This window comes from Salmo salar, chromosome 09 (assembly GCF_965601325.2).
Source record: "Salmo salar chromosome 09, fSalSal1, whole genome shotgun sequence".
NCBI classification, from domain to species: Eukaryota; Metazoa; Chordata; class Actinopteri; order Salmoniformes; family Salmonidae; genus Salmo; species Salmo salar.
Genome location: NC_138299.1, coordinates 104,860,096 through 104,875,345, shown reverse-complemented (window position 1 = coordinate 104,875,345; position 15,250 = coordinate 104,860,096). Strand labels below are relative to the sequence as shown.

At 39.5% G+C, this 15,250-nt stretch overlaps 1 protein-coding gene across 1 annotated transcript in view; it reads left to right on the top strand.

Moving 5' to 3' along the window:
- The window catches only part of LOC106560686 (netrin receptor UNC5A), a 246,842-nt gene that overhangs the window by 99,076 nt on the left and 132,516 nt on the right, over positions 1-15,250 (top strand). Inside the window, 1 exon segment of the mRNA XM_082956110.1 lies at positions 5,079-5,166. Coding sequence (XP_082812236.1) covers positions 5,079-5,166 — 88 coding nt within the window.

The following is a 15,250-nucleotide window of genomic DNA, read 5'->3' as shown; positions in this document are numbered from 1 at the left end:
CATGTTGGTCAGTGTTTCTGTTAGCCAGATCATTCAGTAGTTAGTTATATAAGTAACAACTTGTTGGTCAGTGTTTCTGTTAGCCAGATCATTCAGTAGTTATATAAGTAACAACATGTTGGTCAGTGTTTCTGTTAGCCAGATCATTCAATAGTAACTGTAGTTAAATAATTGGCAACATGTTGGTCAGTGTTTCTGTTGGCCAGATCATTCAGTAGTTACTGTAGTTATATAAGTGACAACATGTTGGTCAGTGTTTCTGTTAGCCAGATCATTCAGTAGATACTGTAGTTATATAACTAACAACATGTTGGTCAGTGTTTCTTTTAGCCAGATCATTCGGTAGTTAGATATTTAAGTAACAACATGTTGGTCAGTGTTTCTGTTAGCCAGATCATTCACTAGTAACTGTAGTTATATAATTGACAACATGTTGGTCAGTGTTTCTGTTGGCCAGATCATTCAGTAGTTATATAAGTGACAACATGTTGGCCAGTGGTTCTGTTGGTCAGATTATTCAGTATTTACTGTAGTTATATAAGTGACAACATGTTGGTCAGTGTTTCTGTTAGCCAGATCATTCAATAGTTACTGTAGTTATTTAAGTGACAACATGTTGGTCAGTGTTTCTGTTGGCCAGATCATTCAATTGTTACTGTAGTTATATAAGTGACAACATGTTGGTCAGTGTTTCTTTCAGCCAGATCATTCAGTAGTTACTGTAGTTATATAAGTGACAACATGTTTGTCAGTGTTTCTGTTAGCCAGATCATTCAGTAGTTACTGTAGTTATATGTGACAACATGTTGGTCAGTGTTTCCGTTAGCCAGATCATTCAGTAGTAACTGTAGTTATATAATTGACAACATGTTGGTCAGTGTTTCTGTTGGCCAGATCATTGAGTTGTTACTGTAGTTATATAAGTGACAACATGTTGGTCAGTGTTTCTGTTGGCCAGATCATTCAATTGTTACTGTAGTTACTTAAGTGACAACATGTTGGTCAGTGTTTCTGTTAGCCAGATCATTCAGTATTTACTGTAGTTATATAAGTGACAACATGTTGGTCAGTGTTTCTGTTGGCCAGATCATTTCGTAGTTACTGTAGTTATATAAGTGACAACATGTTTTTCAGTGTTTCTGTTAGCCAGATCATTCAGTAGTTACTGTAGTTATATGTGACAACATGTTGGTCAGTGTTTCTGTTAGCCAGATCATTCAGTAGTTAGTTATATAAGTAACAACATGTTGGTCAGTGTTTCTGTTAGCCAGATCATTCAGTAGTTATATAAGTAACAACATGTTGGTTAGTGTTTCCGTTAGCCAGATCATTCAGTAGTAACTGTAGTTATATAATTGACAACATGTTGGTCAGTGTTTCTGTTGGCCAGATCATTGAGTTGTTACTGTAGTTATATAAGTGACAACATGTTGGTCAGTGTTTCTGTTGGCCAGATCATTCAATTGTTACTGTAGTTATATAAGTGACAACATGTTGGTCAGTGTTTCTGTTAGCCAGATCATTCAGTAGTTAGTTATATAAGTAACAACTTGTTGGTCAGTGTTTCTGTTAGCCAGATCATTCAGTAGTTATATAAGTAACAACATGTTGGTCAGTGTTTCTGTTAGCCAGATCATTCAATAGTAACTGTAGTTAAATAATTGGCAACATGTTGGTCAGTGTTTCTTTTGGCCAGATCATTCAGTAGTTAAATAAGTGACAACATTTTGGCCAGTGTTTCTGTTGGCCAGATCATTCAGTAGTTACTGTAGTTATATAAGTGACAACATGTTGGTCAGTGTTTCTGTTAGCCAGATAATTCAGTAGTTACTGTAGTTATATAAGTGAAAACATGTTGGTCAGTGTTTCTGTTGGCCAGATCATTCAGTAGTTATAGTAGTTATATAAGTGACAACATGTTGGTCAGTGTTTCTGTTAGCCAGATAATTCAGTAGTGACTGTAGTTATATAAGTGACAACATGTTGGTCAGTGTTTCTGTTAGCCAGATCATTCAGTAGTTATATAAGTGACAACATGTTGGTCAAATTTGCTTTTGGCCAGATCATTCAGTAGTTACTGTAGTTATATAAGTGACATGTTGGCCAGTGTTTCTGTTGGTCAGATCATTCAGTATTTACTGTAGTTATATAAGTGACAACATGTTGGTCAGTGTTTCTGTTGGCCAGATCATTGAGTTGTTACTGTAGTTATATAAGTGACAACATGTTGGTCAGTGTTTCTGTTGGCCAGATCATTCAATTGTTACTGTAGTTATATAAGTGACAACATGTTGGTCAGTGTTTCTGTTAGCCAGATCATTCAGTAGTTAGTTATATAAGTAACAACTTGTTGGTCAGTGTTTCTGTTAGCCAGATCATTCAGTAGTTATATAAGTAACAACATGTTGGTCAGTGTTTCTGTTAGCCAGATCATTCAATAGTAACTGTAGTTAAATAATTGGCAACATGTTGGTCAGTGTTTCTTTTGGCCAGATCATTCAGTAGTTAAATAAGTGACAACATTTTGGCCAGTGTTTCTGTTGGCCAGATCATTCAGTAGTTACTGTAGTTATATAAGTGACAACATGTTGGTCAGTGTTTCTGTTAGCCAGATCATTCAGTAGATACTGTAGTTATATAACTAACAACATGTTGGTCAGTGTTTCTGTTAGCCAGATAATTCAGTAGTTACTGTAGTTATATAAGTGAAAACATGTTGGTCAGTGTTTCTGTTAGCCAGATCATTCAGTAGTTATATAAGTGACAACATGTTGGTCAAATTTGCTTTTGGCCAGATCATTCAGTAGTTACTGTAGTTATATAAGTGACATGTTGGCCAGTGTTTCTGTTGGTCAGATCATTCAGTATTTACTGTAGTTATATAAGTGACAACATGTTGGTCAGTGTTTCTGTTGGCCAGATCATTCCGTAGTTACTGTAGTTAAATAATTGGAACATGTTTGTCAGTGTTTCTGTTAGCCAGATCATTCAGTAGTTACTGTAGTTATATGTGACAACATGTTGGTCAGTGTTTCTGTTAGCCAGATCATTCAGTTGTTACTGTAGTTATATAAGTGACAACATGTTGGTCAGTGTTTCTGTTAGCCAGATCATTCAGTAGTTAGTTATATAAGTAACAACTTGTTGGTCAGTGTTTCTGTTAGCCAGATCATTCAGTAGTTATATAAGTAACAACATGTTGGTCAGTGTTTCTGTTAGCCAGATCATTCAATAGTAACTGTAGTTAAATAATTGGCAACATGTTGGTCAGTGTTTCTGTTGGCCAGATCATTCAGTAGTTACTGTAGTTATATAAGTGACAACATGTTGGTCAGTGTTTCTGTTAGCCAGATCATTCAGTAGATACTGTAGTTATATAACTAACAACATGTTGGTCAGTGTTTCTTTTAGCCAGATCATTCGGTAGTTAGATATTTAAGTAACAACATGTTGGTCAGTGTTTCTGTTAGCCAGATCATTCACTAGTAACTGTAGTTATATAATTGACAACATGTTGGTCAGTGTTTCTGTTGGCCAGATCATTCAGTAGTTATATAAGTGACAACATGTTGGCCAGTGGTTCTGTTGGTCAGATTATTCAGTATTTACTGTAGTTATATAAGTGACAACATGTTGGTCAGTGTTTCTGTTGGCCAGATCATTCAATTGTTACTGTAGTTATATAAGTGACAACATGTTGGTCAGTGTTTCTTTCAGCCAGATCATTCAGTAGTTACTGTAGTTATATAAGTGACAACATGTTTGTCAGTGTTTCTGTTAGCCAGATCATTCAGTAGTTACTGTAGTTATATGTGACAACATGTTGGTCAGTGTTTCCGTTAGCCAGATCATTCAGTAGTAACTGTAGTTATATAATTGACAACATGTTGGTCAGTGTTTCTGTTGGCCAGATCATTGAGTTGTTACTGTAGTTACTTAAGTGACAACATGTTGGTCAGTGTTTCTGTTAGCCAGATCATTCAGTAGTTATATAAATGACAACATGTTGGTCAGTGTTTCTGTTGGCCAGATCATTCAGTAGTTACTGTATTTATATAAGTGACAACATGTTGGTCAGTGTTTTTGTTGGCCAGATCATTCAGTAGTTACTGTTGTTATATAAGTGACAACATGGTTAACAGTGTTTCTGTTAGACAGATCATTCAATATTGCCAAAGCAACAATGTTTACAATAGACATTATAATAAAATAATGAATAATAATAATATCAAATGGTAGTAAATAATAATTTTTATTTATTTTTTAAAACAGCTATAAAATGGTAACATTCAATAGTAGAAATGTAAAAAAAAAGGCAAAACATGAAAAATGAAACTATAACTAACTTAGAACTAATCTCTCTCTCTGTCTGTCTGTTTGTCTCTCTCTCTGTCTGTCTGTTTGTCTCTCTCTCTGTCTGTCTGTTTGTCTCTCTCTGTCTGTCTGTTTGTCTTTCTCTCTGTCTTTCTGTTTGTCTTTCTCTCTGTCTGTCTGTTTGTCTCTCTCTCTGTCTGTCTGTTTGTCTCTCTGTCTTTCTGTTTGTCTTTCTCTCTGTCTGTCTGTTTGTCTCTCTCTCTGTCTGTCTGTTTGTCTCTCTCTCTGTCTGTCTGTTTGTCTCTCTCTCTGTCTTTCTGTTTGTCTCTCTCTCTGTCTGCCTGTTTGTCTCTCTCTCTGTCTGTCTGCCTGTTTGTCTCTCTCTCTGTCTGTCTGTCTGTTTGTCTCTCTCTCTGTCTGTCTGTTTGTCTCTCTCTGTCTGTCTGTTTGTCTCTCTCTCTGTCTCTCTGTTTGTCTCTCTCTCTGTCTCTCTGTTTGTCTCTCTCTGTCTGTCTGTTTGTCTCTGTCTCTCTGTCTGTCTGTTTGTCTCTCTCTCTGTCTGTCTGTTTGTCTCTGTCTGTCTGTCTGTTTGTATCTCTCTCTCTCTCTACATGTACTGTATGCTGTCACATATTGTATGCACTGAGGTGCGGTCTTCTTCTGTGGTGGTGTTATTTGTGTTAGGATTAATTCTTCTTCTGTGGTGGTGTTATTTGTGTTATGATTAATTCTTCTTCTTCTCTACTGTTGTTGTTGTTGTTTAGGCATCAGCCTGCTTATCCCTCCAGAGGCCATCCCCAGGGGAAAGATCTATGAGATATATCTCACCGCTCAGAAGAAAGAAGATTTAAGGTGGGGCTTTTTAACTCTAACTAACTGGCTGTACCCCTGCTGTGTGACTAACTGGCTGTTCCCCTGCTGTGTGACTAACTGGCTGTTCCCCTGCTGTGTGACTAACTGGCTGTTCCCCTGCTGTGTGACTAACTGGCTGTTCCCCTGCTGTGTGACTAACTGGCTGTTCCCCTGCTGTGTGACTAACTGGCTGTTCCCCCGTTGTGTGTGTGTGTGTGTGTGTGTGGTGTGTGTGTGTGTGTGTGTGTGTGTGTGTGTGTGTGTATCCACGTGTACCACGGCTAAGGGTTGTTCTTATGCACGACGCATCGCGGAGGGCCATATAATGTACCACAAACCTTCGAGGTGCTTTATTGCTATTATAAACTGGTTACCAACGTAATTAGACCAGAATAGAAAGAGGAGTGGGAGGCCCCGGTGCACAACTGAGCAAGAGGACAAGTGCATTAGTGTCTAGCTTGAGAAACAGACGCCTCACAAGTCCTCAACTGGCAGCTTCATTAAATAGTACCCGCAAAACACCAGTCTCAACGTCAACAATGAAGAGGCGACTCCGGGATGCTGGCCTTCTAGGCAGAGTTGCAAAGAAAAAGCCATATTTGCGGGTGCTATTTAAGGAAGCTGACAGTTTCTTAAACTAGACACTCTAATGTACTCTAATGTTGACGTTGAGATTGGTGGTTTGCATTTTGCTTTTCTTTCAAAAACAAGAAGAATTCTAAGTGACCCCAAACTTTTGAACGGTAGTGTATAATATATATATATATATATATATATATATATATATATATATATATATATATATAGTATACACATATATATATATATATATATATATATATATATATATATATATATATATAAAATGTGTCCACCACTGTGACCAAACACGCAACCTTCTGATCCAGAGGTATTATGGGATTACACCCATTGTCACGTCCTGGCCAGCATAAGGGTTAATTGTTATTGTAGTTTGGTCAGGACGTGGCAGAGGGTATTTGTTTTATGTGGTTCAGGGTGGTGTTTTTGTAGTAAGGGCATTTGATTTAGTATTCCGGGGTTTTTTGGGCACTGTTTGAGATTCATGCATTCTATGTTTAGTCTAGGTAGTCTGTTTCTATGTTGAGTTAATTGGGGTGGACTTCCAATTGAAGGCAGCTGTGTGGTGTTGCCTTTGATTGGAAGTCCTATATTAGTTGCGTGTGTTTGTCTGTGTGTTTGTGGGAGATTGTTCTGTGTTTAGCCTTGTGCCTTGCCAGACTGTTTGTTGATCGGTCGGTCTCTTTTTTGTTATTTTGGTGTTCATTTTGGAATTTATTAAAAGTCAAGATGAGCATACACATACCTGCGGCATTTCGGTCCTCCTTAACCAACGACAACTGTGACACCCATCTGCTAACCCGCCCACAACGCCCAGGCAAAACCCAAGGCTACTGGATGGTAATAGCGCTCACTGTTGCCCCTAGTGACCGGTTGTGACGTCCATCAGTCACTCTTCTGCCTGTGCGTGTTTGTTATTCCATAAGGAGCAGCTAAATGTGGCTACTATTACAACTAGATTTAACCAATAAGGCTGAGGGGGTGTGGTATATGGCCAATATACCACGACTAAGGGCTGTTCTTATGCACCCAGGTTATAATGTCTGTTATACCACGGGGCTGTCAGCCAGTCGGCATTCAGTGCTCGAAGCACCCAGGTTATAATGTCTGATATACCACGGCTGTCAGCCAGTCGGCATTCAGGGCTCGAAACACCCAGGTTATAATGTCTGATATAACACGGCTATCAGCCAGTCAGCATTCAGGGCTTGAAACACCCAGTTTATCATGGTAAATTAATAACAGGGCATGCTTTATACAAGTGCTGCTCTCTTTAAGTGAAATTAATTGTTGGGAAGCAGCTGTTTACTCAACGGGGTAAATTATTGCACCTGGGTTCAGAATAACAAACAAACACACTCATGCACACACATACACACACACACACACTCATACACACACACACATACACATACACACATACACAATCATACACACACAGGAGAACATACAGTGAGGGAAAAAAGTATTTGATCCCCTGCTGATTTTGTGCGTTTGCCCACTTACAAAGAAATGATCAGTCTATAATTTTAATGGTAGGTTTATTTGAACAGTGAGAGACAGAATAACAACAAAAAAATCCAAAAAAATGCATGTCAAAAATGTTATAAATTGATTTGCATTTTAATGAAAACAGAAAAACGCATGTCAAAAATGTTATAAAATGATTTGCATTTTAATTAGGGAAATAAGTATTTGACCCCTCTGCAAAACATGACTTAGTACTTGGTGGCAAAACCCTTGTTGGCAATCACAGAAGTCAGACGTTTGTTGTAGTTGGCCACCAGGTTTGCACACATCTCAGGAGGGATTTTGTCTCACTCCTCTTTGCAGATCTTCTCCAAGTCATTAAGGTTTCGAGGCTGACGTTTGGCAACTCGAACCTTCAGCTCCCTCCACATATTTTCTATAGGATTAAGGTCTGGAGACTGGCTAGGCCACTCCAGGACCTTAATGTGCTTCTTCTTGAGTCACTCCTTTGTTGCCTTGGCCGTGTGTTTTGGGTCATTGTCATGCTGGAATACCCATCCACGACCCATTTTCAATGCCCTGGCTGAGGGAAGGAGGTTCTCACCCAAGATTTGACGGTACATGGCCCCGTCCATCGTCCCTTTGATGCAGTGAAGTTGTCCTGTCCCCTTAGCAGAAAAACACCCCCAAAGCATAATATTTCCACCTCCATGTTTGACGGTGGAGATGGTGTTCTTGGGGTCATAGGCAGCATTCCTCCTCCTCCAAACACGGCGAGTTGAGTTGATGCCAAAGAGCTCCATTTTGGTCTCATCTGACCACAACACTTTCACCCAGTTGTCCTTTGAATCGTTCAGATGTTCATTGGCAAACTTCAGACGGGCATATATATGTGCTTTCTTGAGCAGGGGGACCTTGCGGGCGCTGCAGGATTTCAGTCCTTCACGGCGTAGTGTGTTACCAATTGTTTTCTTGGTGACTATGTTCCCAGCTGCCTTAGGATCATTGACAAGATCCTCCCGTGTAGTTCTGGGCTGATTCCTCACCGTTCTCATGATCATTGCAACTCCACAAGGTGAGATCTTGCATGGAGCCCCAGGCCGAGGGAGATTGACAGTTCTTTTGTGTTTCTTCCATTTGCGAATAATCGCACCAACTGTTGTCACCTTCTCACCAAGCTGCTTGGCGATGGTCTTGTAGCCCATTCCAGCCTTGTGTAGGTCTACAACCTTGTCCCTGACATCCTTGGAGAGCTCTTTGGTCTTTGCCATGGCGGAGAGTTTGGAATCTGATTGATTGATTGCTTCTGTGCACAGGTGTCTTTTATACAGGTAACAAGCTGAGATTAGGAGCACTCCCTTTAAGAGTGTGCTCCTAATCTCAGCTCGTTACCTGTATAAAAGACACCTGGGAGCCAGAAATCTTTCTAATTGAGAGGAGGTCAAATACTTATTTCCCTCATTAAAATGCAAATCAATTTCTCCACCCTCTCCGAGTTGGGCATCTCCGGCGCGGCTCACTCTTGGATTGCGTCCTACCTGACAGGTCACTCCTATCAGGTGGCGTGGCGAGAATCCGTCTCCGCACCACGTGCTCTCACCACTGGTGTCCCCCAGGGCTCAGTTCTAGGCCCTCTCCTATTCTCGCTCTACACCAAGTCACTTGGCTCTGTCATATCCTGACATGGTCTCTCCTATCATTGCTACGCAGACAACACACAATTAACCTCTCTGGGCTAGGCGGGACGAATTCGTCCCACCTACGCAACAGCCAGTGTAATCCAGTGGCGCGATTTTCAAATACCTTAAAAATCCTATTACTTCAATTTCTCAAACATATGACTATTTTACAGCTATTTAAAGACAAGACTCTCGTTAATCTAACCACACTGTCCGATTTCAAAAAGGCTTTACAACGAAAGCAAAACATTAGATTATGTCAGCAGAGTACCCAGCCAGAAATAATCAGACACCCATTTTTCAAGCTAGCATATAATGTCACAAAAACCCAGAAGACAGCTAAATGCAGCACTAACCTTTGATGATCTTCATCAGATGACAACCCTAGGACATTATGTTATACAATACATGCATGTTTTGTTGAATCAAGTTCATATTTATATCAAAAACCAGCTTTTTACATTAGCATGTGACGTTCAGAACTAGCATACCCCCCCTGCAAACTTCTGGGGAATTTACTAACAATTTACAAAATTACTCACGATAAACGTTCACAAAAAGCATAACAATTATTTTAAGAATTATAGATACAGAACTCCTCTATGCACTCGATATGTCCGATTTTAAAATAGCTTTTTGGTGAAAGCACATTTTGCAATATTCTAAGTACATAGCCCAGCCATCACGGGCTAGCCATTTAGACACCCGGCAAGTTTAGCCTTCACCAAAATCAGATTTACTATAACAAAAATGTTATTACCTTTGTTGTCTTCGTCAGAATGCACTCCCAGGACTTCTACTTCAATAACAAATGTTGGTTTGGTCCCAAATAATCCATCGTTATATCCAAATAGCGGCGTTTTGTTCGTGCGTTCCAGACACTATCCTAAAGGGTAAATCAGGGTTACGAGCATGGCGCAATTCGTGACAAAAAAATTCTAAATATTCCATTACCGTACTTCGAAGCATGTCAACCGCTGTTTAAAATCAATTTTTATGCAATTTATCTCGTAAAAAAGCGATAATATTCCGACCGGGAATCTCCTTTTCGGTAAACAGAGGAAAAAACACAAAGACGGGGGCGGCCAGTGCACGCGCCTAAGCCCACTGTCCCTTGATTGGCCACTTGAGAAAGGCGATAATGTGTTTCAGCCTGGGGCTGGAATGACGACATTCAGGTTTTTCCCGGGCTCTGAGAGCCTATTGGAGCCGTGGGAAGTGTCACGTTACCGCAGAGATCCTAAGTTTTGGAAAGAGATGTCAAAGAAAGACAATAAATGGTCAGACAGGCCACTTCCTGTAAAGGAATCTCTCAGGTTTTGACCTGCCATTTGAGTTCTGTTATACTCACAGACACCATTCAAACAGTTTTAGAAACTTTAGGGTGTTTTCTATCCAAAGCCAATAATTATATGCATATTCTAGTTACTGGGCAGGAGTAGTAACCAGATTAAATCGGGTACGTTTTTTTATCCGGCCGTGTCAATACTGCCCCCTACCCCCAACAGGTTAATCTTCTCCTTTCCCCCTTCTGATAACCAGGTGGCAAATCGCATCTCTGCATGTCTGGCAGACATATCAGTGTGGATGACGGATCATCACCTCAAGCTGAACCTCGACAAGACGGAGCTGCTCTTCCTCCCGGGGAAGGACTGCCCGTTCCATGATCTCGCCATCACGGTTGACAACTCCATTGTGTCCTCCTCCCAGAGTGCTAAGAGCCTTGGTGTGACCCTGGACAACACCCTGTCGTTCTCCGCTAACATCAAGGCGGTGACCCGATCCTGTAGGTTCATGCTCTACAACATTCGCAGAGTACGACCCTGCCTCACACAGGAAGCGGCGCAGGTCCTAATCCAGGCACTTGTTATCTCCCGTCTGGATTACTGCAACTCGCTGTTGGCGGGGCTCCCTGCCTGTGCCATTAAACCCCTACAACTCATCCAGAACGCCGCAGCCCGTCTGGTGTTCAACCTTCCCAAGTTCTCTCAATTCACCCTGCTCCTCCGCACACTCCACTGGCTTCCAGTTGAAGCTCGCATCTGCTACAAGACCATGGTGTTTGCCTACGGAGCTGTGAGGGAACGGCACCTCTGTACCTTCAGGCTCTGATCAGTCCCTACACCCAAAGAAGGGCACTGCGTTCATCCACCTCTGGCCTGCTGGCCCCCCTAACTCTGCGGAAGCACAGTTCCCGCTCAGCCCAGTCAAAACTGTTCGCTGCTCTGGCACCCCAATGGTGGAACAAGCTCCCTCACGACGCCAGGACAGCGGAGTCAATCACCACCTTCCGGAGACACCTGAATCCCCACCTCTTTAAGGAATACCTAGGATAGGATTAAGTAATCCTTCTAACCCTCCCCCCCACCCTCCCCCCAAAAAAGATATAGATGTACTATTGTAAAGTGGTTGTTCCACTGGATATCATAAGGTTAATACACCAATTTGTAAGTCGCTCTGGATAAGAGCGTAAATGTAAATGTAAATTTATAACATTTTTGACATGCGTTTTTTCGTATTTTTGTTGTTGTTATTCTTTCTCTCACTGTTCAAATAAACCTACCATTAAAATTATAGACTGATCATTGCTTTGTCAGTGGGCAAATGTACAAAATCAGCAGGGATCAAATACTTTTTTCCCTCACTGTATCTCTTCAGTAGTAAATTAGGATTCTGTAGTTTACCATGGAGTAAGACTGTAATTTATTATCAGTAGTTTATCACCATAGAGTAAGACTAGTTAATTCTCGGTAGTTATTGCCATAGAGTAAGACTGTAGTTTATTCTCAATAGTTTATTACCATAGAGTAAGACTGTAGTTTATTACCATAGAGTAAGACTGTAGTTTATTCTCAGTAATTTATCACCATAGAGTAAGACTGTAGTTTATTCTCAGTAGTTTATTACCATAGAGTAAGACTGTAGTTTATTACCATAGAGTAAGACTGTAGTTTATTCTCAGTAGTTTATTGCCATATAGTAAGACTGTAGTTTATTCTCAGTAGTTTATTACCATAGAGTAACACTGTAGTTTATTACCATAGAGTAAAACAAATTGTATTAGTCACTTAGACTGTAGTTTATTCTCAGTAATTTATCACCATAGAGTAAGACTGTAGTTTATTCTCAGTAGTTTATTACCATAGAGTAAGACTGTAGTTTATTCTCAGTAGTTTATTGCCATAGAGTTACACTGTAGTTTATTATCATAGAGTAAGACTGTAGTTTATTACCATAGAGTAACACTGTAGTTTATTCTCAGTAGTTTATTACCATAGAGTAAGACTGTAGTTTATTCTCAGTAGTTTATTACCATAGAGTAAGACTAGTTTATTCTCAGTAATTTATCACTATAGAGTAAGACTATAGTTTATTCTCAGTGGTTTATCACCATAGAGTAAGACTGTAGTTTATTACCATAGAGTAAGACTGTAATTTATTACCATAGAGTAAGACTGTAGTTTATTCTCAGTAGTTTAAATCAAATGAAATCAAAACAAATTGTATTAGTCATATACACATGGTTAACAGATGTGAATGCGAGTGTAGCGAAATGCTTGTGCTTCTAGTTCCGACAGTGCAGAAATATCTAACAACTAATCTAACAATTCCCCAACAACTACCTTATACACACAAATGTAAAGGGTTGAGTGAGAATATGTACAGTTGAAGTGGGAAGTTTACATACACTTAGGTTGCAGTCATTAATAACTTCTATGGGCTAGGTGGGACGCTAGCATCCCACCTGCGGGACACAGCCAGTGAAATATCAGGGCGGAAAATTCAAAAACAACAAAATGTCATAATTCAACTTTCTCAAACATACAACTATTTTACACCATTTTAAATATACACTTCTCCTTGATGTAACCACATTGTCTGAATTTTCTAAAACTGTTTGAATGGTGTCTGTAAGTATAACAAAACTCATATGGCAGGCAAAAACCTGAGAAAAACGAAAGAATTTTGTGGCTGTACTATTTTTCGAGTCATTGCTAATAGATCACACAGTGACAAAGGATTCAGTTCGCACTTCCTACGGCTTCCACTAGATATCAACGATCTTTATAAAGTTGTTTGAAGCATCTATGATGAACAGAGACCGGATGACAAGGAAGAGAAGTTGACGTCCCTGGGATGTCGTCACTTCATTATTGCTCGCACCTGCGCATTCATGTGAGTTCATGTGAGGCGAGACATTTTTCAAAAACGTTTTTCAAGACACAGGAGAGGTCGGGTTGAAACATTATTGATGTTTCACGTTAAAAATGGCTCTAAAGTTTTATGCTAAACAACGTTTGACATGTTTGAACAAACGTAAATAGATAATTTTTTTAAACTTTTCGTCGTGACTTCCCCCCCACCCTACTTTTGAGTAGCCTACCGAAGCGCTATCAACATGGAATAACTTGGAGTTATTTGGACATAAATTATGAACTTTGTCGAAAGAAACCACATTTGTTGTGGACCTGGGATTTCTGGAAGTGCCAATGGATGAAGATAATCAAAGGTAAGCGATTATTGACAATAGTATTATTGATATTAGATGGTTACAAGATGGTGCTAACCTGTATATCCTAGCCTATTGTTCTTAGCACAGCACCCCGTTTATTGCAAAGTGTGATTTCCCAGTAAAGTTGTTTAGAAATCTGGCAATGCAGTAGCATTTACGAAATGTTAAACTATAATTATTTGAATGACAATATTATAATTTACCAATGTTTTCGAATAGTAATTTTGTAAATTGTAACGTTGATTCACCGGAAGCATTTGAGGGGGAAAAAAATTCTGAATTTCACCGCTACTGTAAAATGCTATTTTTGGATATAAATATGAACTTGATGGAACAAAAAATGCATGTATTGTATAACATAATGTTCTAGGAGTGTCATCTGAGGAAGATTGTCAAAGGTTAGTGCATAATTTTAGCTGGTTATCTGCTTTTGGTGACGCCTGTCTTTGAATTGACAAAACATTACACACAGCTATTTTCAATGTACTCTCCTAACATAACCTAACTTTATGCTTTTGCCGTAAAGCCTCTTTGAAATCGGACAATGTGGTTGGATTTAGGAGATGTTTATCTTTCAAATGGTGAAAAATAGTTGATTGTTTGAGAAATTGAAATTATTAGATTCTTGCAGTTTTGAATTTCCCGCCATGGTCTCTTGACAATAAATCCCAATACCGGGCAGGGATCCTCAACAGGTTTTAAATTGGGTACGTTTTTCATCCGGCCGTGAAAATACTGCCCCCTAGCCCAGACAGGTTAAAACTCATTTTTCAACACTCCACACATTTTTTGTTAACCTGTTGGGTCTAGGGGGCAGCATTTGCACGTCTGGATAAAAAAAATGTACCCGATTTAATCTGGTTACTAATCCTACCCAGTAACTAGAATATGCATATACTTATTATATATGGATAGAAAACACTCTAAAGTTTCCAAAACTGTTTGAATGGTGTCTGTGAGTATAACAGAACTCATTTGGCAGGCAAAACCCTGAGACATTTTCTGACAGGAAGTGGATACCTGATGTGTTGTATTGACTTTAAAGCTATCCCATTGAAAAACACAGGGGTTTAGGAATATTTTGGCACTTCCTATTGCTTCCACTAGATGTCACCAGCCTTTACAAAGTGTTTTGAGTCTTCTGGAGGGAGATCTGACCGAACAAGAGCCATGGAACGGTGATGTCCCATTAGACACCTGGCGCGCTACTTCATGTTGGGTACCCTCGTTCCAATACGTTATAAAAGGCTATGCATTCGTCCACCTTGAATATTATTCATGTTCTGGTTAAAAAAGGCCCTAATGATTTATGCTATACAACGTTTGACATGTTTGAACGAACGGAAATATATTTTTTCCCCTCGTTCATGACGAGAAGTCCGGCTGGCTTACATCATGTGCTAACGAGACGGAGATTTTTGGACATAAATGATGAGCTTTTTTGAACAAAACTACATTCGTTATGGACCTGTGATACCTGGAAGTGACATCTGATGAAGAGAATCAAAGGTAATGGATTATTTACATAGTATTTTCGATTTTAGATCTCCCCAACATGACGTCTAGTCTGTATCGCAACGCGTATTTTTCTGGGCACAGTGCTCAGATTATTGCAAAGTGTGATTTCCCAGTAAGGTTATTTTTAAATCTGGCAAGTTGATTGCGTTCAAAAGATGTAAATCTATAATTCTTTAAATGACAATATAATATTTTACCAATGTTTTCTAATTTTAATTATTTAATTTGTGACGCTGACTTGACTGCCGGTTATTGGAGGGAAACGATTTCCTCAACATCAATGCCATAGTAAAACGCTGTTTTT